The sequence below is a fragment of the Anser brachyrhynchus genome, assembly GCF_964034855.1.
Source record: "Anser brachyrhynchus genome assembly, chromosome: 29".
Classification (NCBI taxonomy): Eukaryota; Metazoa; Chordata; class Aves; order Anseriformes; family Anatidae; genus Anser; species Anser brachyrhynchus.
In genome coordinates this window covers 1,811,024-1,828,263 of record NC_137722.1, presented here as the reverse complement: position 1 = coordinate 1,828,263, position 17,240 = coordinate 1,811,024, and the positions used below count along the sequence as shown (strand labels likewise).

The following is a 17,240-nucleotide window of genomic DNA, read 5'->3' as shown; positions in this document are numbered from 1 at the left end:
CCCCCCCCCCCCCCGCAGTTGATTGGCTGCATCATCGGGCGTCAGGGCGCCAAGATCAACGAGATCCGCCAGATGTCCGGGGCGCAGATCAAAATTGCCAACCCGGTGGAAGGCTCTACTGACAGGCAGGTGACCATAACTGGATCCGCAGCGAGCATTAGCTTGGCCCAGTATCTAATTAATGTCAGGTGAGTCTCCCGCGACCAGGCGGAGCGGGGGGAGGGCTGGGACCCCCCTCGTGCCCCCCAGCATGAGGGGAAGGGGCTTCCCTCCCTGTTTTTTTTGGTTTTTTGTTTTTTGTTTCAATCCCCCCCCCTTCCCCCTTCTCCGTGCCCTTCCTTCCCCCTTCCCCGCGCCCGCTGTCCCCGTGCGATCGCCTCCCGGGCTCCGGGAGGCCGCAGGCGAAGGCTGGAGAGGGCTGAGGCCGCGGGGCCGAGCGGGCCGTGCGCTTTGGATCCGTTGCTGGTGCCGTGAGGGATTATTATTTTTTTTTATTATTATTTTTGTGGGGTGAGGGCTCAGGGAGCGCCCCGGGATCGGGGCTGGGTCCCCAGCACCTCGCTGGCGGGACGTGGGGATCCTGCGGATCCCGAGAGGTGCCCGCAGCGCCCGGCGCCGCTCTCCTGCGTGGGAGCAGCGGCCCCTGAGCCTGTGGGGGGGGCCCGTAGGGCTCTGGGGGGGCCCCCCAGGGCCGTGCTGAGGCCGCGCGTGGCGCGGACCCCGCTGTCCCCGTAGCAGCCTGGGCTGGGAGCGGTGTCGTGTAGGGGCAGCGGTGTCAGTCGGGTGGCCCCCGGTGCCCTCCCCGTTCCTCAGCGCCCCGGGGGGGGCTTAGGGCGGAGGAGCCGAGCCCTGAACCCCGTGGGGGTGCTGGGGGCCGTGGGGGTGCTGGGGGGGCCGCGAGCAGCGGCCGCCCTCCCCCTTCCTGGCTCCGCGTCGAGGCCCAGGGCTCGACACGGGGCTGGGGGTGCGTGTGAGGGGGGGGGTCCCAAGGAGCTGGGGCCCGGCGCGGCCCCCCCCAGGTACCAGTGTCCCCCCCCAGGTACCGGCGCCCCCTCGGGGTGCCATTTCCCCCGTCCACCCCCCCCGACCCCGTGCGGTTTGACGCTGTTTGTCCTGTGCTTCTCGCGCGCTGTTGCCAGCCACCCACCCTTTTTTTTTTATTTCTTCTTTTTTTTTGTTTTTTTTTGTTTTGTTTTTTTGTTTTTTGTTTTGTTTTGTTCCTTTTTCTCCTCTGTTACAGTTTAGAAAGCGCTAAACCCTCCTCCCAGGCAGCCTCCGTCACGATCCCTGACCACCTCAGCATCAACCTCTCTCAACCCTCCACCCCTTCTTCTTCTTCCTCCTCCACCACCACCCCCTCGCTCGCCGCCGGGGGGGGCTCCGAAGCACCCGCCGGCCTCCCCAACCCTCTTCCGACCGCCCCTTGTGTCTCCAGTCTGCTTGGCATGAAACCTGTCCCTCTCCTGGCTCTAAATGTTGTGTCTGCTGCTAAGGGCGCCCCCGCCCCGGCCGTGCCGTGTGTCTCTAACAAACTGAAGGCGGAGAAGCAGAGGTTCTCTCCCTACTGAGCCCCCCCTGCCCCCCCCCCACACACGCACCTCGGGCGGGCGGGGAGGGGGGCGCGACGCAGCGCGGAGCCCCCCCAGGGGAGACTCGGAAGAGCCAAAAAAAAAAAAGAAAAAAAATTTCCTTTTGGGTTTCCTTGCGGGTTTTTCCTCCTTTTTTCTTTTTTTTTATTTTTTTCGGCTCCCCCCGGGGTGTTTTGTAGGCGTTTTTCTGCCCGGCCGACGCTTTTTTTTTTTTCTTATTTTTTTTAAATTTTTCTTTCCTTTTTCCCAGCCCGGTGACCCCGGTCAGCCCTCCTCGACTCCTCTAGCTCGTAGCCCTTGCTTTTTCCCCCCACCCGCCTCATTTTCCTCTATTTTCCTTTTTTTTTTTTTAAGAGTTCGGTTGCAATCGCAGCGGGTCTGGGGGGCGGCGGCGGCGGGGGGGGGTGGGGGGGGTTCATTACGGAATAAACGAGTCTGGATTTAATTGCATTCCTGGGCGCGGGGCTCGCGGCCTCGCCTGTCTCTTTGCTGTCTGTACCTGTAATAAAGTTGCCACGGTGAGAATCTGCTCTGCTAGATCTGTGCCGCGGGGGGGGGCCGAGCCCTGCGGGCGGGGAGGGGGGGGCCCAGCGGGGGTCCCTTCTTTTTTTTTGGGGGGGGGGCTCGTTGGCACCCTCCTCAGGGGCGATGCGCGCTGCCCCCTCCCCTGGTTCCAGCGGGCGCTGCTGCTGTGGCCCCCCTCCCTTTGCTTGGGGCTGCTGCTCTGTGCCCCCCCCGAACCTCCCTGTGCCCCCCCCCAACCTCTTTGTGCCCCCCCCACCTCCCCATCCTCCCCAAGGACCCCCCACGGGCTCCATCCCTGCCCCCCCTTCCCCGCCGCCCCCCTCCCGCCTCCACTCGGGGTCCCCGGTGCCCCCCCCCATCCCCTCCCTCTCCCCCCACGGAGCTCCCGGTGCTGAGCTGGGGGGGGCACAACCCCCACCCCCCTCTCCCCCCCCCTCCCCACGCTGCTTTCGCATAACCCCCCCAGCTTCGATTGCCGGGGGGGGGCCACCACCCCCACCCCCTTGGAGGGGAGGGGAACCCTTCCTCCCTCCCTCCTCATCCCTCCCCCAACCCTTTTTTCCTCCCCCCACCTATTTTTTCCCCCCCACCTCTTTTTTTCCTCCCCAACCCATTTTTCCCCCTCCAACCCTTTTTATTCCCCCCCCACCTCTCTTTTTTCCCCCTCCAACCCTTTTTATTCCCCCTCCAACCCTTTTTATTCCCCCCCACCTCTCTTTTTTCCCCCTCCAACCCTTTTTATTCCCCCCCCACCTCTCTTTTTTCCCCCTCCAACCCTTTTTATTCCCCCCCCACCTCTCTTTATTCCCCCTCCAACCCTTTTTATTCCCCCTCCAACCCTTTTTATTCCCCCCCACCTCTTTTTTCCCCCTCCAACCCTTTTTATTCCCCCCCACCTCTTTTTTCCCCCTCCAACCCTTTTTATTCCCCCCCACCTCTCTTTTTTCCCCCTCCAACCCTTTTTATTCCCCCCCCACCTCTCTTTTTTCCCCCCCCAACCCTTTTTATTCCCCCCCCACCTCTTTTTTCCTCCTCTAACCCTTCCCCCCCCCCCCCATTTTTGCCCCCCCCCCGTTCTGACGCCCTCTTCTTCCTTGCAGGCTCTCCTCCGAGACCGGGGGCATGGGAAGCAGCTAGGGCCCCGGCGCCGCCCTCGGCCCCGCCTCGCCAGCCGCCCGCGCAGCCCCCAGCAGCCAGCCCCAGGTTTTAAACTAGTTTGTAAATTTTTTCGGTTCCTCCATCGCTCTCCGCGGCCACTCACGAGGTTGTTTCTCAGTTGGTTTCGTTTTTTTTTTTTTTTCCTCCTTCGTTTGTTTTTTTTTTTTAATTACAGCATTTTAATTCCTTTCTCCGCTCGGCCCTTAAGCGGCGAGCCCCAGATCTTAGTTTTATAAAAGCTTTTTCCTCTCTCTCCCTTCCCCCCCCAAAACCCTTCACCCCCCCTCCCCTTCCACCCCTTTTTTCGGCTCATGAAGTTTCTGTTTTGTCATGAAATGTTAAAGAGTGGAAGAGAAGAAAAAAACACACACACACAAAAAAAAAAAAGACACAAAAAAAAAAAAACCCATTTCAGTTTAGTTCTGTAACGCCAGGAGCAATTTTTCAAAAAAAAAAAAACAAATAATAATAAAAAGATGGACTGGAGCTTTTCCTTGTGAATAGAAACTGGAGGATATTTTGGTTAACGGACCTGCCTGTCTCCGTCTTTCTTTGCAACCTCTCCCAGTAGGGCCACCCTGGGCTGGGGGGGGCACGGGGGGGGCGGGTTCAGGGGTGTTTTGGGTTTAAAAACTGGGGATTTCGCTACAACTTGGGGATTTCTCCACAAATTGGGGATTTCTCTACTTTCCTTGCTCTTGGGTACTGGTTCCCAGTAAGGCCCAGTACCTCCTTTTCTGGCCCCCCCCCCCCCCCATCCTCTACAAGGGTGGGGGGAGAGCGAGTGCCCCCCTACACCTTGTTCCCCTTTGGGGGGGGGGTCCAGCACTGAGTCCCTGCCCTCCCCAGTGCTCCCAGTTCCACCAGTAAGGGGGGGTGGCGATACCCCTGAAAGGGCTCAGCCCCTTGGCTCTGCCCCCAAATTCCCCCCCCACCCCTCTTGGGCAGGTTTTCTTCCCCCCCCACCCCAACTATTACAGTAGGACCTACACCAACACAAAAAGGGGGTGGCCCCCCAAATAGCCCCCCCGTGCCCCCCCCTTCCCTCCCCAGGCCCCAGAGACCGCACGGAGCTTTCTGTAGAGATCGATAAATATTTATATAAATATTTGGGGCTGTACAAGTGTGTGTGTGGGGGGGGGAGGTGCGGGGGGGGGGAGTGGTGGAGGTGGGGGGGGTGCAGGTCACAGGCCGGGGGGGGCTGCGGGCCGGGGGGGGCCCCTCGCCGCTGCCCGAGTGGTCGAGCTCCGCGCTGTCGCAGTCCGAGTCCTCGGAGACCTGGGGAGGGGGGGGGTGGGGGGGGTCAGACACCCCCAGAGCCCCCCCCCAGCCGGGCTGGGGGGCGGGGGGGTGTTGGGGACCCCCCCATGCTTTTAAACTGTTCCTGGGGGGTCCCTTCCCCGTGGGACGTGGCCTCGAGGTGCTCTGGGTCCCCCCCCCCCCCATGGGTCCTGGCCCTGGCAGGGGGGTGCTCCTGGCCCCCCCCCAGCGATGCTGAGAGCCCCCCCCCGGGGTGTGCAGTCCTGGGGGGGCCCTCCCCTGTCCCCTCGTCTTGGGGGGGGGGGGGCACTGGACCCCATCCAGGCCTTGGTGGGGGGGGGGCTCTGGGGTCCCCCAGGACCAGGTGGCAGAGGGAGACCCCTGGCTCAGGGGGGGCTGCTGGGGGGGCTCCTGGTCCTGGGGGTAACCCTGAGACCCCCCCCCCCCTTTTCCTATGGCACCCTGTCTTGGGGGGGGGGGAGGGCTCTGAGGGACCCCTTCCCTGGGGGACCCCTCCCCATCCACACCCAACCCTGGGGCACCCCACTGCCCCCCCCCCAATACCCTGCCACCCACCCGGGGGTCCAGCACCCCCCCCATCCCCCATCCCTGGGGGCACCCCCCTCCCACCCAGGGGTCCAGGAGCCCCTCAGCACCCTCAGCACCCATCCCTGGGGGACCCTACTGACCCCCCCTCCCCACCCAGGGGTCCTGGAGCCCCTCAGCACCCACAGCACCCATCCCGCACCCATCCCTGGGGCACCCTGCTGCCCCCCCCCATACACTGCCACCCACCCGGGGGTCCAGGAGCCCCCACCCGGGGGTCCAGCACCCCCCTATCCCCCATCTGTGGGGGCACCCCCCTGCCACCCAGGGGTCCAGGAGCCCCTCAGCACCCTCAGCACCCATCCCTGGGGCACCCCACTGTCCCCCCATACCCTGCTACCCACCTGGGGGTCCAGGAGCCCCCACCCAGGGGTCCAGGAGCCCCTCAGCACCCATCCCTGGGGGACCCTACTGACCCCCCCTCCCCACCCAGGGGTCCTGGAGCCCCTCAGCACCCATAGCACCCATATTTGGGGCACCCTACTGCCCCCCCCCCCCATACACTGCCACCCACCCGGGGGTCCAGGAGCCCCCACCCGGGGGTCCAGGAGCCCCTCAGCACCCACAGCACCCATCCTGCCCCCATCCCTGGGGCACCCCCACTGCCCCCCCCCCATACCCTGCCACCCACCGGGGGTCCAGCACCCCCCCATCCCCCCTCCCTAGGTGCCTCCCTCCCACCCAGGGGTGCCGGGGTTGGGGGGGGGGTTACCTTGGGGCTGAGCCCCCCGTGGCGGCGGCCGGGCCCTTCGGGGGGGGGCGCGTCCAGGGGGATCTCGGAGCCCTGCGAGAGGAGGTCCTCGGAGCGCTCGTCGGGGCGCTCGTCCGTGTTGGTGCTGCCCACGTCCGGGGTGGCGCTGTGCGAGGGCTCGCTCGTGTGCCCCTCGTCCCCGTCCCCGTCCCCGTCCCCGTCCGAGAAGTTCTCCGAGCTGAAGGTCGACAGCGACTGCCGCTTGCTCATGCCCGGGGGCCACCTGGGTTTGGGGGGGGTGAGGGGGTGGGTGGGCACCCACCTGCAGCCCAGAAACCCCCCCAGCACCCATCCTGGGGGCTCAGCACCCCGTGGGCACACGCCAGGCCCCCCAGCACCCATCCACAGCATCCCCGTACCCAGCGATGCCCCCAGTACTGATCCTTGGGGGGGGGTGGGTCTGGGCACCCATGGGCACCCACCGGCACCCACCCACAGCATCCTGGCACCCAGAGACCCCCAGCACTGATCCTGGGGCTCAGCACCCGTGGGCACCCCCCAGCACCCATCCGAAGCATCCCAGTACCCAACGATGCCCCCAGCAATGATCTTGGGGTCTCAGCACCCACTGCCACCCCCAGCACCGATCCTGGGGGGCTCAGCACCCATGGGCACCGCCAGGCCCCCCCAGCACCCATCCACAGCATCCCCGTACCCAGAACCCCCCAGCACCATCCCGGGGTCTCAGCACCCGTGGACACCCCCCAGCACCCATCCACAGCATCTCAGCACCCACTGACACCTCCAGCACTGATCCTGAGGGGGGGGGGGGTCTGGGCACCCATGGGCACCCCCCCAGCACCCACCCGCAGCATCCTGGCACCCAGAGACCCCCAGCACCCATCCTGGGGGCTCAGCACCCATGGGCACCCCCAGCACCCACCCGCAGCATCCTGGCACCCAGAGACCCCCAGCACTGATCCTGGGGGCTCAGCACCCGTGGGCACCCCCCAGCACCCATACGAAGCATCCCAGTACCCAACGATGCCCCCAGCAATGATCTTGGGGTCTCAGCACCCACTGACACCCCCAGCACCGATCCTGGGGGGCTCAGCACCTGTGGGCACCCGCCAGGCCCCCAGCACCCACCCACAGCATCCCGGTACCCAAAAACCCCCAGCACCAATCCTGGGGGGCTCAGCACCCAAGGACACCCCCCCAGCACCCATCTCGGGCATCCCAGCACCCACTGACACCCCCAGCGCCGATCCTGGGGGGGTCTGGGCACACAAGCCCCCCCCCCCCCTTCCCCTTCCCCCATTCCTGGGGGTCCAGCACCCACAGGTCACCACGTACCCCACCCCCGGGGAGGGTGGGGGGATTCTGCCCCCCCCCCAAAATGGGGGTCCAGAGTCCTGGAGGGGGTTTGGGGGGGGGGGGGGGCAGCACCCACCTCTGCCGCAGCGGCAGCTCCACCTCGCTGTCCACTTCGCCCTCCTCCTCCTCCGACGAGACCCCCCGCTTCTGGGGGTGGGGGGGGGCGTGGGGGGGGCGTGGGGGCCTCTGGCTGCCCCCAGGGGGGCAGAAACCCCCCCCCAGACCCCCAGGATGGACCCAGGGGTCCTGACCCCCCCCCCCTCCAGAAGGGACCCCTGTCTGTTTGACCCCCCCCCCAGTGCTGGGCTGGACCCTCGGGGGGGTCTTCTCCCCCACACACCATTTCCAACCCCCCCTAAAATAAGGGACCCCCCCCCCCCCCAAAATAAGGGACCCACCCCCCAAAAATAAGGGGCCCACCCCCCCAAAAAAAGGGACCTCCCCCAAAACAATAAGGGACCCCACCCCAAAAAATAAGGGACCCCCGCCAAATAAGGGACCCCCCCCAAAAAAAAGGGACCCCCCCCAAAATAAAGGACCCTTCCCAAAAAATAAGCCCCCCCCCAAAACAATAAGGGAACCCCCCAAAATAAGGGACCCCCCCCCAAAATAAGGGACCACCCCAAAAAAAAAAAGGGACCCCCCCCAAAATAAGGGATCCCCCCCCAAAAAATAAGCCCCCCCCCCCAAAATAAGGGCCCCCCCCCGCACTCACCTGGCCCCTCGTGACGGCCGCCCGGTACAGCAGCGCCGCGGGGGTGAGATGCTGCCCGGCCCCCCCTCGCCCCCCCCGGGCGGCCCCGCTGTCCCGCTCAGGCTCCCCGGGGGTGGGGGGCTGCGGTGGGGGGGGCCCTTGGGTGCCCTCTGCCCCCCCAGACCCCGCTTCGGGCACGGCGGCCGGGGGGGCTCCCGCGACCTCCAGGGTGCCCCCGAGGAGGTCGGGGCCGGCGGTGGCCGGGGGGGGGCCGGGAAGGCCCCGGGGGGGTCCGGTTTCGGGACCCGCTTCCCCGCAGCCCCCCCGGGGCCCCCCCGCTTTGCGGTGGCGCCCCTTGGCTCGGCGGCTGCGCCCCGGCGAGGGGGGGCCCTTGGGGCAGCCGGGCAGGGCCACCTGCGCCATGGCCGCATCCAGCTTGGGCAGCAGCACCTCCGGCTTCAGGATGTCGGGGCTGGGGGGGGGGGGACAAAAAGAGGGGGGGGCTGCAGGGGGGGACCCAGAAACTCACCCCCCCCACACCCCAACTCCCCCTTCCCAGGTGGGAGCCTGGGGGCCAGGTGCCCAAAATGTGCCCCCCTCCCCCCACCTGCCCCAAGGGTGTCTGCACCCATGGGACCCCTCCAAGGGACCCAAAGGGAGCAGGGCACCCAGGGGCCCAGAACTGCCCCCCCCCCCCCAAAAAGGACTCTGGGCATCTGCCCCCCCACCCCCCCAGGGGACCCAGGGACCTGCACCCCCCCCAGAGCCCATCCCCAGGGACCTGCACCCCCCAAAGCCCCCCCCCCAAAGGACCAAGTCACCCAAGCCCCCACCCCCACCCCAATGAGACCCCGGTGTCCCACCTCCCCACCCCCAGCCCCCCCAAGGACCCCCCCCAGCCCCCCCCCCTTGCCGAACCCCCATTCCCACCTCCCCACCCCCTGAGCTCACCCCCTCCAGAGCCCCCCCCCCCCCCCCGGCCCCAATAGGAGGGGGATTCCCCCCCCCCACCCCGTAACCCCTCTGGGGGGGGCGCACCGCTTGCCGTGGGGGGAGAGCTTCTGGGGGACGTTGCGCTTCTTGATGAGGGTCTCGACGGCGTTCCCGTGCAGGAGCCCCCGCGGCGCCCGCGGCTTGAAGAGCCCGGGGTAGCGCTTCTCCAGCGCCTGCTCCCGCCTGGGGGGGGGGGGAACGCATCGGTACCGACCCCCCCCCGAGTGGGGAAGGGCTTGGGGTAGGGGTGGGGAAGGGCTCGGGGCGGCTACGGGGTTGTTATAGGGGTGGGCATGAGCGTGGGATGGATATAGGGGTGGCCATAGCCTTGGGGTGCATATAGGGTTGGTCAAGGCCATGGGGTGGCAAGGGGCATCGGGGGGGCCATGGGATGGATATAAGCTTGGCCATGACCATGGGGTGGCCATGGGGTGGATATAGGGGTGGTCATAGCCATAGGGTGCATATAGGGTTGGTCAAGGCCATGGGGTGGATATAGGGGTGGCAAGGGGCATCGGGGGGGCCATGGGATGGATATAGGTTTGGCTATGACCATGGGGTGGCCATAGGGTGCATATAGGGGTGGCCATCACCACGGGGTGGATATAGGGGTGGCAAGGGGCATTGGGGTGGCCATTGGATGGATATAGGTTTGGCTATGACCATAGGGTGGCCAAAGGGTACATATAGGGGTGGCCATAGTCATGGGGTGCATATAGGGTTAGTCAAGGCCATGGGGTGGCTATAGGGGTCACAAAGGGCATGGCAGTGGCCTTGGGATGGATATAGGTTTCGCCATGACCACAGGGTGACTATGGGGTACATGTAAGGTTGGTCAAAGCCAAGGGGGGGCTGCGGGGTGGATGTAGGTTTGGCCATGGTCATGGGATGCATATAGGGCTGGTCAAGGCCACGGGGTGGATATAGAACCGGCCATGACCATGGCGTGTCTATGGGGTGTGTATAAGGGTGGCCATGACTACGGGGTGTCCGTAACATGCATATAGGGGTGGCCATAGGGTGGATACAGAGGTAGTCATGGCCATGGCCATAGGATGGATATAGGGTTCCCCATGGGGTGCCCACAGGATGGAAACTGGGAATGGCCACGGGGTAGCCACGGGATAGAGCTGGATGCGGCCACGGCATGGCTATAGAGCTGGCCGTGGCCACCGGGTGCAGGTAAGGGTTGCCCATGGGGTGGGTGTAGGGACCCTATAGCCATGGGCTGACCCTAAGGGGTGGCCGTGGCCATGGGGTGCCCACGGTGCGGGTAAAGGGGTGCCCGTGGGCTCGGGGGTGGCGTGGATGCGGCTGTGGCTCGGGGAGCCCCCTGCCCCACAGCACCCAGCTATGGGGGATGCTTGGGGTGCTGGGGGGAGGGGTGCCTCGGGGGGGGTACTGGGGGGGCCCCGCGCACCTGAGCAGCTCCTTCTCCTTCAGCTCCAGCTGCAGCATCAGGGCGCTGAGCTCCATGTACAGGTTGTTGGCGCGCTCCAGCTTGCGCTCGTAGTGCTCCCGGATGTCCAGCGCGTGCCTGGCACCGGGGCACGCCGGGCGTCAGCACGGGAACCCCACGGGAATCCCACGGGAACCCCACAGGAACCCCACGGGAACCCCATGGGAACCCCACAGAACCTCATGGGATCCCACCACAGCCCCCCTACCCCATGCACAGGCACCCAAAGGCTCTCCCTGTCCCAGCACCCCCCGATACCCCGACCCCTGCTCCTGGCACCCCGCTGCCCCATGTCCCCGTGTCATGTCCCCACGTCCCCATGCCCTGTGTCCCTGTTCCCCATGTCCCCACGTCCCCATGTCCCTGTGCCCCATGTCCCCATGTCCCCATATCCCCATGTCCCCATGTCCCCATATCCCCATGTCCCCGTGTCCCCATATCCCCATGTCCCCATGTCCACGTCCCCACGTCCCCGAGTCCCCACGTCCCCATGTCCCTGTATCCCCATCCCGCACCCCCATATCCCCACATCCCCATGCCCTGTGTCCCCATGTCCCATGTCCCTGTGTCCCCATGTCCCACGTCCCCATGTCCCCATGTCCCCACGTCCCCAGGCCCCGCGGCCGGGCCCACCGCAGCTCCTCGCGCCGGCGGTTGATGAGCTCCTCCTCGAGGCGGTGCAGGCACGTCCCCTCCGACTTGATCTTCTCGAAGTGCAGCTTCACCTCCTCCCGCCACTCCGCCTGCGGCACGCGGCACTGCTCACTGGGGGCACTGGGACGTACTGGGCACGGGCACCCGAGCACTGGGATGTACTGGGCATGGCCACCTGAGCGCTGGGATATACTGGGCATGGCCTCCTGATCACTGGGATGTACTGGGCTTGGATCCCCTGAGCACTGGGATATACTGGCTATGACTACCTAAACACTGGGATATACTGGTCATGGCCACTCTGGCCACTGGGATATACTGGACACAGCTGCCTGAGTACTGGGATATGGGCAGGGATCCCCTGGGATCCCCCCCCGGCAGCTGCATGCCATGGCTGCCCCCGCACCGGCCATGGGAGGTGGAGGGGGTGTCCCACAGGGCTTGGGGTCCCGGGGGTGCTGAGGGTCCCTGGGTACCCCCGTGGCACTGGGTGACCCTGGGGTGCTGGGTGTCCCCGTGGCACTGGGTGACCCCACAGCACTGGGTGACCCTGGGGTGCTGGGTGTCCCCGTGGCACTGGGTGACCCCATGGCGCTGGGTGACCCTAGGGTGCTGAGGGTGGTGCTGGGGTGTCCCCAGGGTGCCGCCAGGTACCTGGGATTTGAAGTAGGTCTCCTGGGGGGTGGAGAGGACGTCGGCGGAGGCGATGTCGAGGTGCAGCAGGATCTGCCGGAAGGACGGCCGGTTCCGGGGCTTGCTGTTCCTGGGGGGGGCGGCACGGCGCTGGGTGCTGGGGGAGCCTTTTGGGGCCGCAGGCGGGGGAGGGTGCACGGGACACGGCACCCATTGACGTGCTGGGTGCACCCCCAGCCTGGCACCCCATGGGCATGGCCCCCAGGTATGGGGACAGCCAGGGGAAGGGCAATAGGATGGGGTCCCCCATGTTGGGGTGCCACTGGAAGGTCCCCGTGGCGGTCCCTAAGGTGTCTGGGGTGGGGGGTTGCCCCATGGCATCACCCCCTGAAGGCAGGGGTGTCTCTGGGCATTGTACTCATGGGGTGTCCCCATTCAGGGTCCCCATGGGATGGCCCCATGGTGTACCCCTGTGCCCACAGCATGTCCCCACGGGGTGTCCCCACGGGGTGTCCCCAACACGGGCGCACTCACCAGCACTGACGCAGCAGCACCTTGAAGCCGTCGGGGCAGCCGGAGGGGACGGGCAGGTGGAGGCTGTTGCTGCCCACGCCCCAGATGATGGCCGAGGAGTCCACGTCCTTGTAGGGGATCTCGCCCGTCAGCAGCTCCCACAGCACCACCCCGAAGGACCTGGGCGCAGCGTCACCCACGGTCCCGGGCACCCCCGGTGGCCTCATCCTGTCCCTTGGTCCCCCTCCACTCACCCCCGGTGTCCCCTCCCTGCCTCTGCCCATGCTGGTGTCCCTGATGGCCCTACAAAGTCCCCCTCAACCTCCCCATTGTCCCCATCCCCGTTCCCCTGCAGTGTCCCTGCTGCCCACCCCCTGTGTCCCCAGTGTCCCCAGGGTTGCCACCGGTTCCCAGTAGCCCCCATGTTGCCGTGTCCCCAGTGCCACCACGGCTCCCTGCTGTCCCCGAGGTCCCCAGTGTCCCCGTGCCCTCACCAGATGTCGACCTTCTCGGAGACGGGCTCGTTGCGGATGACCTCGGGCGCCATCCAGGCCACGGTGCCGGCGAAGGACATCTTGGTGCTCTTGTCGATGAGCTCCTTGGAGGTGCCGAAGTCGGAGATCTTCACCACGTCGTCGTAGGTGATGAGCATGCTGGGGGGCAGCCACTCAGCGCCGTGCCAGTGCCACGGGCATGGCACTGTCACGGGCACGCGGCCGCTGTGCGCGTTGTCCCGTCGTGGACATGCCACCACCACGGGCACGGCACCACCATGGGCACAGCACCGCCATGGGCACAGCACCGTCACTGGCACGCAACTGCCATGAGCGTGGTGCCGTCATGGGCAAGGCACCACCACAGGCATGCCACCACCACCACCACGGGCATGGCACCACCACCACCAGCACCATGGGCATGGCACCACCGCCACCAGCACCATGGCCATGGCAACAGCACCATGGGCATGCTACCACCACCACCACGAGCATGGCACCACCACCACCAGCACCATGGGCATGCCACCACTGCCACCAGCACCATGGCCATGGCACCACCACCACCACCACCATGAGCATGGCACCACCACCACCACCACCATGGGCATGGCACCATCATCACCAGCACCATGGGCATGCCACCACCACAAGCATGGCACCACCAGCACCACGGGCATGGCACCACCACCACCACGAGCATGGCACGATCACCACGAGCATGGCACCACCACCACGAGCATGGCACCACCACCACGAGCATGGCACCACCAGCACCATGGGCATGGCACCACCACCACCACCACCACCATGGGCATGGCACCACCACCACCATGAGCATGGCACCACCAGCACGAGCACGGCACCACCACAGTCATGCAACTGCCATGGACACGTCACCACCTTGGACATGCAGCTGCTGTGGTCATTGTGCCACCACTGCCATGGCACTGCATGGATATACAACTGTCACCTGCATGCAAGCACCACAGGCGTGCAACCATCCATGGTCATTGTACTGCCGAGGGCAGGCCACCACCATGTCATTGTCATGGACACGGCACCACCATGGGCACGGCACTGCCATGGCATGGCACCACCATGGACATGTCGATGCCATGGACATGTCACCACTATGGGCCTGACAACCGCCATGGACATGTCAGTGTCATGGACATGTCACCACCATGGATATGGCACCACCATGAACACATCAATGTCATGGACACGCAGCACCAAGGACACATCAGTGTCACGGACACATCACCACCATGGGCACGGCACTGCCATGGGCATGGCATCACCACGGACATGTCGATGTCATGGACATGTCACCACCATGGACATGGCACCACCATGGGCACGGCATCGCCATGAACATGTCAGTGCCACGGACACGTCACCACCATGGACATGTCAGTGTCACGGACACAGCACTGCCACGGGCACGGCACCACCACGGATACGTCACCGCTACGGACACGGCACCACCAGGGACATGCAGCCACCACGGACAGAGCCCCACCGAGGGCACGGCCCCCCCATGACCACGCACCGGCACGGCCACGGCCCCACCACCACCACCGCAGGCACCGCCGCCACCACCCCAGCACCCGTGGGTGCTCCCCGAGCCCCCCGTCCCCGCTCACTTGGGCGACTTGAGGTCGCGGTGGATGATCTTGTGGAGGTGCAGGTAGTTCATGCCGCCGGCGATGCCCATGGACCAGTCGACGAGGAGGGAGGGGGTGACCTTGCGCCCGGCGCGCAGCACCTCGTAGAGCTGGCCCTGGGCGCAGAACTCCATGATGATGCAGTAGCAGGGCGCCTGGGTGCACACCCCCCTGCCGGCACAGCGGCTCCGTCAGTGCCCCGCGCCACACGTGGGACCTGTCCGTGTCCCCGTGTCCGTGCCGTGCCCTGCCCACCCGTGTCCGTGCCGTGGCGGTGTTCCCCATGCATGCTGCGTCCATGGCCCCATGGCTGTGTCCATGAGGCCACCACAAAACCATGCCTGTGGCTTGCCCGTGCCGTGTCCATGCCCCGTGCCGTGTCCATGCCCCGTGCCGTGTCCATGCCGTGTCCATGCCCCCACGCCATGCCCATGCCGTGTCCATACCCATGCCATGTCCACGCCGTGTCCATGCCCACGCCACGACCCCCATGCCCACGGCTGGCATCCCCTGTGCCACATGCCCGTGCCGTGTCCGTACCCATGCCCACACCGTGTCCGTGCCCCATGCTCACGGTGTCCCCATGCTCCACGTCCACACCGTGCCATGTCCCTACCCCATCCGTGTCTGTGCCCATGGTGTCCCCCATGCCCCAGCCATGTCCATGCTCTTGATGTCCCCCATGCTCCATGTCCACAAAATGTCCATGTCCATGCCCCACGCTCACCGTGTCCCCATGCTCTGTGTCCACACTGTGTCCATGTCCCTACCCCAACCATGCCCCATGCTCTTGGTGTCCCCATGCTCCACATCCACACCATGTCCATGTCCCTACCCCATCCATGTCCATGCTCTTGGTGTCCCCCATGCTCACGGTGTCCCCATGCTCTGTGTCCGCACCGTGCCCATGTCCCTACCCCCTCCACGTCCATGGCCATGGTGTCCCCCATGCTCTGTGTCCACACCACGTCCCTGTCCATGCCCCACGCTCTCGGTGTCCCCTAGCTCCACGTCCACACCATGTCCATGTCCCTGCCCCATCCATGCCCCACGCTCTCGGTGTCCCCATGCTCCACGACCACACCGTGCCCATGTCCCTACACCATCCACGTCCATGCCCATGCTCTCGGTGTCCCCATGCTCCACGCCCACACCACGTCCGTGTCCCCGGTGCCCCCCACGCCCCAGCCGTGTCCCTGCCCACCCTGGGGCGCTCACTTGAAGGTGATGATGTTGGGGTGCTTGAGCTTGCGCAGGTGCTTGATGTCGGTCTCCTTCAGGTCCCGCACCTTCTTCACCGCCACCTCCTCGCCATGGAAGCGGCCCAGGAAGACGGCGCCCTGTGCCCCGCTGCCCACCCACTGCAGGTCCAGGATCTCCTCGAACGGCACCTCCCAGGGGTCTGCGGGCACCCACAGGCCCGGCACCCGCGCGTTGGCACCCGCGTGCTGGCATGGCCAGGGTGCAGCCCCCCCCCCCCGCCTTGGGCACCCCAACCCTGCCCCACTATGCCCTTTATTGCCCCACTGCCCCCTTCTTTCCCCATTGCACCCCCCCAGCCCCTTTGCACGCTCCCTGCCTCATCGCACCCCGCTTTGCCCCACTGCCCCCCTCCTTTGCACCCCTTTTCCTGACCCCCCCTTTCCCCCTTTTCCCCCCATTCCTGCCCCCCCTTGCACCCTTTATTGCTCCACCGCCCCCTTGCATCCTCTCAGCCCCGTTGCGCCCCCAGCTCCCCTGCACCCCCAGCCCCATTGCACCCCCCCAGCCCCACTGCACCCCCCCAGCCCCGCTGCACCCCCCCAGCCCCCTCACCCTCGGGCGGGTGCTTGTGCTCGGCAGCGTAGGCCTTCCCGATCATGCTCCAGACGGGCTTGAGGCACCCGAAGAGCCCCTCCAGGAACCCCCCCGCCGCCTGGCACCGCAGGTGGGCGCCCTCGGCTGCCAGCGGCCCCGCGGCGCCGGGCTCGGGGGCTCGGGGGGGGCCCACGGCGGGGCCAGGCCTCGGGGGCGGCAGGGATGGGGGGGGGGGCCCTCGCGCAGGGCGCACTGGGTGGGCGTCAGCTCCTGCTCCGGGGTCCCCTCCGAGGCCACCGCCAGCGAGGGCGAGGGCGTCCGCGTCTCGTGCAGGCAGGCCATGGCCTGGAGGGGGGGGGGGTGTGGAAAGCTGCATGTGTCGGCACCCCCGCGGGTGCAACTGCACCCCCTGCACCCGTGTGCAACCCCCCCCCCGCATGCACACGCACCCCCCTGCATGCACGCGCACCCCCGTGTATGCACCCGCACTCCTTGCACGCCTGCACCCCCTGCATGCACCTGCATCCGTGGGCGCACCCCCCTGCACCCCCGTGAATCCCCTCACCTGCACCCGTGTGCACTCCCGTGCATGCACGTGCACCCCCGTGCATGCACGTGCACCTGTGTGCACCCCCGTGCATGCGTGTGCACCCTGCTACATGCACCTGCACCCAGCTGCGTGCACCGGCACCCCTCACCCCTGCGTGTGCGTGCACGATAACCCTGCACGTGCGTGCACCCAGCTGCGTGCACCTGCACGGGAGCGCTTCCTTGCGTGCGCCTGCACCCACGTGCACCCCAACGCGTGCACCTGCACCCCCCTGCATGCGTGCGGCACCCCCCCGACGTGCACCTGCACCGCTTGCACACATTTGCGCCCCTTGCACGTGTGCATCTGTGGACCTGCACCCCCTGTACCTGCTTGCGCACCGTGCACGCGCTCACACCCCTTTGCATTTGTGTGTGCAACCCCAGGTGTGCACCCTGTGCATGCACCTGCACCCCCTGCACCTGTGTGCAAGCCGTGCATGCACGTGCACCCCCTTTGCACCCGTGTGTGCAACCCCATGCACGCACCCGTGTGCACCCTGTGCATGCACCCGCACCACCTTGCACCCACGTGTGCA

General features: G+C 66.3%; 2 protein-coding genes across 19 annotated transcripts in view; one reads left to right on the top strand and one right to left on the bottom strand.

The window, feature by feature from the left end:
* PCBP2 (poly(rC) binding protein 2) overlaps positions 1–3,803 on the top strand; it is a 16,490-nt gene extending 12,687 nt beyond the window's left edge. For all 18 annotated transcript variants that reach the window (XM_080570842.1, XM_080570850.1, XM_080570849.1 and 15 more), the window contains 2 exons: positions 19–188; positions 3,215–3,803. In XM_080570842.1, coding sequence (XP_080426968.1) covers positions 19–188; positions 3,215–3,251 — 207 coding nt within the window. In that variant the 3' untranslated portion in view covers positions 3,252–3,803. The remainder of the gene's footprint in view (positions 1–18; positions 189–3,214) is intronic.
* On the bottom strand, positions 3,395–17,234 carry MAP3K12 (mitogen-activated protein kinase kinase kinase 12). The gene is given in 14 exon segments (XM_080570840.1): positions 3,395–4,550; positions 5,851–6,112; positions 7,283–7,353; positions 7,922–8,372; positions 8,939–9,076; positions 10,314–10,430; positions 10,986–11,095; positions 11,661–11,769; positions 12,174–12,332; positions 12,647–12,805; positions 14,296–14,487; positions 15,535–15,718; positions 16,132–16,326; positions 16,329–17,234. Coding segments are annotated over 14 exon segments (2,943 nt in total). The 5' UTR covers positions 16,639–17,234; the 3' UTR covers positions 3,395–4,064.
* Positions 17,235–17,240: the final 6 nt, after the last annotated feature.